Source organism: Nylanderia fulva, unplaced genomic scaffold (genome assembly GCF_048542155.1).
Source record: "Nylanderia fulva isolate GAGA-0341 unplaced genomic scaffold, ASM4854215v1 Scaffold48, whole genome shotgun sequence".
In the NCBI taxonomy this organism is placed as follows: domain Eukaryota; kingdom Metazoa; phylum Arthropoda; class Insecta; order Hymenoptera; family Formicidae; genus Nylanderia; species Nylanderia fulva.
The window spans coordinates 844478-852235 of record NW_028190565.1 but is presented as its reverse complement, the minus strand read 5'-3'; the positions used below and the strand labels follow the sequence as shown (position 1 = coordinate 852235).

General features: G+C 34.0%; 1 protein-coding gene across 2 annotated transcripts; it reads right to left on the bottom strand.

Moving 5' to 3' along the window:
• Positions 1 to 1961: 1961 nt before the first annotated feature.
• LOC114938824 (uncharacterized) lies at positions 1962 to 7281 on the bottom strand. 2 transcript variants are annotated; one of them, XR_003821122.2, is made up of 4 exons: positions 3475 to 4232; positions 2978 to 3073; positions 2762 to 2886; positions 2598 to 2662 (listed from the first exon to the last, which is right to left on the bottom strand). XR_003821122.2 is itself a non-coding variant. In XM_085486863.1 (3 exons), exons 1-3 carry the CDS (start codon positions 6248 to 6250, stop codon positions 2312 to 2314), a joined length of 240 nt encoding a protein of 79 aa, XP_085342989.1. In that variant the 5' UTR covers positions 6251 to 7281; the 3' UTR covers positions 1962 to 2311. The 2 variants fall into 2 exon arrangements, 1 of the variants encoding a protein (XP_085342989.1); XM_085486863.1 differs by lacking the exons at positions 2762 to 2886; positions 2978 to 3073; positions 3475 to 4232 and adding exons at positions 1962 to 2381; positions 6189 to 7281 and having other exon boundaries at positions 2555 to 2662.
• Positions 7282 to 7758: the final 477 nt, after the last annotated feature.

Genomic DNA, 7758 nt, shown 5'->3' with positions numbered 1-7758 from the left:
GTGTCTTGGTCGCCAAAAGGAACGACTTTGGTTCGAACAAATCCTGATCGGCGGATTACAATAGAAGGCTGATGGTATCAAAGATCGGTTGTTCATTAAAGGGTTTCATTAAAATCGCGAAAGAGCTAGTTTACTGCAAGATAATTGGTAGAAACGTGCAGCTACTCTCAATGTTGATCCAAATGCAACATCAATCACTGCCCTTTGTGTATTATTCCAAAATTACAATGGCGAAATGACGACAATAGGCTATTGGGACTGGTCCAGTTTCCGTTGTTGGAGCTTATTAGAGGGTTTTGTTCATCGAAATGTCGAGTGCGTCGACCAGCGAACGAAAGGTCATGCAAAGGTACAGCAAGGAACTTGACGAGGTGGACAAACTTTTATCCCACCATCGTCCCTTCGCTCTCACACCTACTCTCAATGGTTCAACACTCAGTCACTCTTTCTCTCTCTCTCTCTTTCTTTCCCTCCTTTTCCCTCATCACTACCGCCCTCGCGGCTTGAGTGACTAGCATCATCGATCGAGTTTTTCAGCACCGGAATTTATTTTTCACCACGATAACGCGTGGATGATGAAGACCCCGTCGATGGTCGTTGACAGGAAGTCGTGAACATCGCTCAGAGCGGGCGCGAGGTGACGTCGAGTGTTCCCGGTGATTTCTCACGCAATCACCGGAAATTGATCGATCCTCGTGTTACGTGTCACGGATATATGTTCCCAGTATCTTGGAGATTCGGCGCTCGCGACGTCATCGTAGACGCTCCTCCTTAAAGATATCGACGGAGTTGACGGAGGGATATATAGAAATTGAACAAAGCTCGGAAAATTGAATGGTCGCGACGACGTTTCACAACACGAATGTTTCTAAAAGGAGGCTCGAGAAGTCGACCCTCGCCACGTAGGTCGATCCATACGTTCGATCAATGATTGGAACACATTTTGCTCGCGCCACCCCGAAACCACCTCCCGAAACTGTCGCATCCGAAATCGGTCCAAGTTTTTTTTTTTCGATACGTTCTCGTCGCGTGTCAACTGTCAGCCGAGTTGTCCCGAAACGAGGCGACGCGGCGCGGCGAGATTGCCGGTCGGACTGACGGCCAGGGCTCGTCGATGACCGACGTCGAAAGGGGTGAGAAGCGCGCCGGGGCCGGGGGTTGCTCTTTCGTGCGCCTCTCCTTCCTTGCTCATGCGCCCTCCGCGAATCGTCTCTCGAGAGGAGAGGTCGCGATCATGCGCGCGATAATGATAATATATAAGCGAGGAATCGGACACAATTTTTTTCTCTAAGAAATTCATGCTAATCGTGCATGCACGGAGAGAACTTGGAATTTTTACCTCGAAAATCATGCTAATCGTGGAACAATATGATATTGGAAGAATTTTATAAATTAATATTATATTTACAGCATCAGAAAAAATATTTATATGTATACATAGTAAATTTTACATACGAAAATTCATCAAATATATTTAATAGGTATTAATATTTTTTATTGTGGAAAATATTAATCGGAGAAACTCTTATAAAATTCTTCCAATATCATATTATCCCACGATTGCCACGATTTTCAGGGTAAATTCTAAGAGAAAATGCTCTCTGTGTGGGGCAATATGATATTGTAAGAATTTTCCAAGAGATTAATATTTCCCACCTATAAAAATATTTATTTATACATTAAAAATATAAAATATGTTCGATTGCAAATTTTCCATAGTAAAATTAATTTTACGTAATAAAACAATATTAATATCTACTAATGTAAAAATATGAAATTTGTTCGATTAATTTTACCATGTACATATTAATATGTTTCTATTGTGATAAATCAGAGAAACTTATAAAATTCTTTATCATGATTTTCGGGGAAAATTCTCTCTGTGCACAGAAAAAAATATGCCGAACATGATGCTAATAATTATTCAGGTATGGTCGATAATTTAAATAGTTTGACATATGTAAATATTCGAATATTGTTTTTTAATTCGAATAATATTAAAACTCTGACTAGAAACTTTTCCCAAATGTCAAGTATATGTACATATATCGTCGTATCAAGGCTAAAGCTTTCGTATTAAGGCGACAATATGTACGTCGTTTATCTGTTGGATAGTAAATCCTCTTTGACACTCTTCTTGATGTTAGATAATCCACTTGCGGCTCGTAAAATCCACCATAATCACCTCGTTAATTCCTCATAATTCAACATTACGCTTTCAAAACTAAGCTTCCGGCGAGACGAAGGACTTTGTGGAAATTACAATCGTAATTATTTGGCGCAAGATTTTGACAGCCTCCCGTCAAATCTTTTAATTAAATTCAAAAGTGCGATGTAGGTTGCGAATCGGAAACATTGCAGCTAATAACGATTCAATGTCACTGGATGAAAAAAAGAGCCATTTTCAATACGACAAACACATTATAAGTTGAGGGAAAAAAACGCCGCGATTCTCTTTCGTTAAAAAAAGAAAAAGAACGTGACAAAAATACTCGATTTTGAAAAATGAAAAAAAGATAATCGAGTTCTTCAAGTCCATAGTTAGCTTGCTGACCTTTCTTCCGAATCGGACGGTATCGGAGGAGGGTCTTCGCGGCATCTTAAGTTCGTGCCATCCGCGAAATGCACCCGTTGTCCTAGCTTCGGAGCCAACTCGAGCAACCTACAATGCAACGACAAAAAAGCCCAGATGGTGGTATTCGATCAGCAATAATGTCAAGGCATAATGTCTATATATCTTTAGCCTTTTTCTCCGTCTCACCTTCGTCCCGCGTTTCCTCTCTAGAGAATCGATCGGCAACTCAATGTGTAAAGGAATTTGTGCTCGGTCTTTTATCTTCCGATAATGTATTAATTCGAAGTGTGAGTCTCTTCGCCACATTTTATCTGTATGTAATCGTGTATGTGATTTTTATATATATATATAGTAGGAAGTAGATGGTAGTAGTGTTGAGGAATATATAGAGCTCAGACTTACACACATACACATAGATTCGAACGAATTGGGTGATCGAGTTGTAGGAGAAATTGTTGGAATAGCTCCAAGAAGCATTCGAGCTTTTGTGAACAAAGCCTATTGGAAAATGAAAAAAGGGAATAAAACGCGATATAGACGTCATCACGAATCACTTTGTATGCATAATAAAAATATAAATTAAGATCTTTTATTTTCTAAACTAAAGGAGGTCATAAGAAAATTCGATATCGTCCTGCTTTTAAGAAAACATACGTCGGAGGGAATTTTGCGGAAAATTTTATATTTTATAATAAATTATAATATTTATCATGAATCCAATCGCGCGATTAAGACCTCAATTACGCAAAGAAGCTTACGAAATAAGGAGAGCATAAATTAGCAAGGTATAGTTCGACATAATTCCACAATTAATACTATTCGCGATATCGTCCACGTGGGTGAGACACGTCATTATTCTAGATAAATGATCAGAGAACGGATGCTTTTCGAAAACTCACGTGAATTTGATCACAATTACTTGGTCGGTCGTTGATTTATTCGGCCATTCCGACTTCAAGCGACAACAATTCGTGCACTTGAGCCATTCGACGTTCATCCTCGGTTTCCTCCAAGTATGTCGAGGCACGACTGGTACTTGTGAGAAAAAAAGCCGCAGAAACAATTGCGACGATTGCTATACGCGGTCTCACTCTTGTTCTCGCTAATCTTTCGCAACTGCGCGAATTATGTCATCTCACCGCGTATAATAACACCTGTTTACCATTTTTTTTCCAAGCAATACATTCATATCCCCACGCATATGTCCTCACATCCTGCCCGAACGTCATCGACACTGCTTCTCTCATTTATTTCCGACCGAATCACCCGCGCATTCGACGTTCGAATAGTTATCCTTATCGCAATTAATTTCTAATTACGCTGCGCGCGACGGAATCATTCTTTCTTCAAGGCTTTCTCGAGGACACGATCGCAACCAGACCGTAATACTGTCAATTCGACACGGCATAATGCCGACGACGAGTTTACATATTTTTCAAGACGTGCGAAATACGGACGAATGAGAAAAGAAACAGAGCAAAATAATTCTTCCGAAAAATTTGGTTTTTATTTCATTACTGATAAGCAGGGTTGAGTAAGTTAATGATTTTTTTAAACTAAGTTAAGTTCAAGTTAGTTGCTTATAAAATTAATTTAGTTAAGTTAAGATTAAATTAACTGAAGTTAAATCAAAAGTTAATTTTTAAAAATATTTGTATTAAATTAGAATTTTGTTTGTTAATTCTTTTAAAATATGTAATTACAAATAACGAAGAAATTTTGATTTTTATATGGAAATAACAATACTTTAATTTTAAAATAATACGTTTATAACTTATAAAAAACAATAATGGTCTTCAGAGATAAAAACATTAAACTTAGGAAACTAGTTGACGTTACAAATTAATAAATTTGAAATTAACTAACAATAAGCTAAGTTAAAAGTTATTAACTTTTAACTAATTAACTAGTTATTACCCAACCTTGCTGATAATATAATCGTAGCTTTTTCAAGTTTTAATTTGAAAAAAAATTTAATGATCAAGCTATATATTTAAAAATTCTTGTAATATATTTGATTTTTTTTTTCAAAAAAATTAGAAAATCTACTACTAAAAATGATAAAATCAGTACACAAAATTACGAATTTTTTTGTCGCGATAACAATTTGACTTTTCTTCTCACACAAATATTATAATATGTTTTAACATCGTACACTAAAGAAAGAGACGCTCAAATATTTTCTTGTTTGCACTTGGTTTCATTATCGTCTTCCTTTAAATATTTATCCAAGTTTCATTTCACCATGTTAGATTCACACTACGATATTTTCGCATAACCCAGTTTACATACACGGAAACTGACACTTGAATTTTATGCACAACTCGAAATATGTGTGAAACAATCACAAGACAGATTGTGACTCAAGTCCCGTCTCTTTCGTCTCTTTTGCGCTCTGCCATATTTGTCCTTCCATAATGATGACAGTGAGAGCGAAGAAACTACAGTTTCGTTCACATCGAAATCTTCATTTTAAACTCGTCTATTTTTTTTATTAATCGCGAATTGAAAAATCGGAGTCGCGAGAACTCGAATAACGCGACGATTAAGTAAATTGAATCGTGCGACTTTGTTCTTTTGCATTTAAGCTCGATCAGCAGTTATGTTATGCGATTCATTAGAAACTCGTTTTATTTGAATCAGCGTTAATGAACGACTCTGTATCGATGCAGCGAGAGTCTAAGTAACCGGTTTCTCTCGTTCGCGAGAAAATGCTGAAACGAAATATTATAGGAGAATCCTTAAATTGAATCCCAAAATCTGCTCTTTATTTTATTATGCTTTCTACGCTTATTTGTTCTGCTTCCTTATATTTCAATCATAAAAGATAGGAATTGATATCCAGGAAACTATGGCTTTTAATCAATCTTTCTGTCAATGAACCCAAAGCAAAAAATGTTGAAAATGTGTCGAAACTTTTTCGAAAAATTAAGGGGAAAAATATCCCCTACTATAAATAAAGTACATGATAAAATTAATCGAACATATTTTATATCTTCTTGTGGATATTAATATTTTTTATTGTGATGTAAATATTAATCAATAAAATTCTTTCAATACTATACTTGTCCCACGATTACCATGATTTTCATGTAAATTCTATAAGAGAAAATTCTCTCTGTGTATTTGTTGCAGTGTAATGTGTCAAAAACACGCAGTTGCTGCACTGAAAAAAAAATATATTAAATTAATAAATATTCATTTTATTACTGCCCAATAAATCATTTTTTATTAGAAACAAATAAGTATTTATTCATTTTGAAAAGGATTTTCTTATATCAAATAAATATTTTTCACATCAAATCAATATTATTAGTTTCAAATAAATGATTTCTTATAGGCAGTATTGAAATAAATATTTATTCGAATTTAATAAATATTTTTTTGCAGTGTGGTTATCTACATATATATTATATCGATAAGAAGATGCAAAAATTATGCAGTCACAGAAAAAGGTTAAATAAAAAGATGTTTTTGAGAAAAATATATTCGTATATTAAAATCGCGGTACAAAGGACGATATAAAATTCGGGGATATTTTTGCGCGTCGACGTAAAGATTTGGTTGTCTCGTAAAAGATGGGCTATCGTCATGAAATATTTTTTATTCTCACCCTTCTTCGATCGTATCGTCCTCTTCGTATTCCTCTGCCCTCTGCTCGCTCTCCTCCGTCATATCTCGCGTTTCAAGGTCGTTTCCCGTGGATTAAGAAAATGCGGAAATTACGCGAAAACTCGACGGGAGACTTTTTCTGACAGCAGAGTGACGTGAACGACAGAAAAACATGATTCGATGGGAGATGAGTCCTGCTGATTCCGTCATTCGACCCTTCCCAACTGACTTATGCGAAACAGCTTGGGATCTCTCGTCGAACTTATTACGGCTTCCGAAGACTCGCAAAGTCACAATTCTATTTTCCATAATGCCGTAATGCCATTATAGCTTATCTACGTGTATGCACGTACATATCTAAATATCGCGTAAGTGCAACGGAAAATAATAACGTTCAAACATGTGTCAAATCGTGATTTTTTATTTTGCATTATATGCATTATATTGATTTAATTTAATTTAATTTTATTTAATTAACCTCTCGTGTCATATATACAGATAGACCAGTTTAGGAATTTGAACACTATTTGTATATTAATTGTGTGATCTTGTTTTTTTTTCAATGCTTTTTACGTCAAATATTCTCTTGTTTGTAATATTTATCGAAAATACATACATTTTTATGCTTTATATTAAATATAACAAAATAGATGAAAGGAGATGATATACATATATCGCTGCCACACACTATTCGTTCTGTATATCTACTTTAATTTAATTCTCCCCCTCGTTTCATATATACAGATAGACCAATTTAGGAATTTGAATACTATACATATATTTAATTATGCGATCTTGTTTTTTTTCAATGCTTTTTTACATCAAATATATATTCTTCCGCTTGTAATATTTATCGAAAATATATACATTTTTATGCTTTATATTAAATATAAAAAATAGATTAAAGGGGATGACATATATCGCTGCCACTCACGATTCGTTCTTTATACCTACTTACAGTGTTTGCTGTTACCCAACAAAAATAAAATTATATAGATGATCATCTAGGTGAAATTTTGACGTCATCTTATATGGATAATAAGAATATATATTATCTATATCTCTGCATCTTAAATGAAAAAAAGTATTATCTTTACTAAATTCTCTAGAATAATATTCAGACATATTTAAATTCAAAATCATCCTCATCTTATCTAAAATGAATATATATATTTTATATATATTTAATATATTTAATATTATATATATTTAATATATAATATATAATATATAATATATTGTAATATATTTTATTTATTTATTTATTTATTTATTATTTATTTATTTATTTATTTATTTATTTATTTATTTATTTAATTATTTATTTATTTATTTATTTATTTATTTATTCATTTATTTACTTACTTAATAAATATTTTTATCTCATCTTTATCTAGATAATTTTCAAATCATCTAATACTTGGCGCTTCGCTTAAAAATCGATCGGAGCAAAAGTCTGTTCCGCGCATCTCCATAATCCGGCTTTAGAATTTTTTCGTTGCCGGTTCGCCTCGAGCGAATCTGATCGAGATAGATCGATCTTTATTCTGTCATGTTGAATAAGAGGAAGG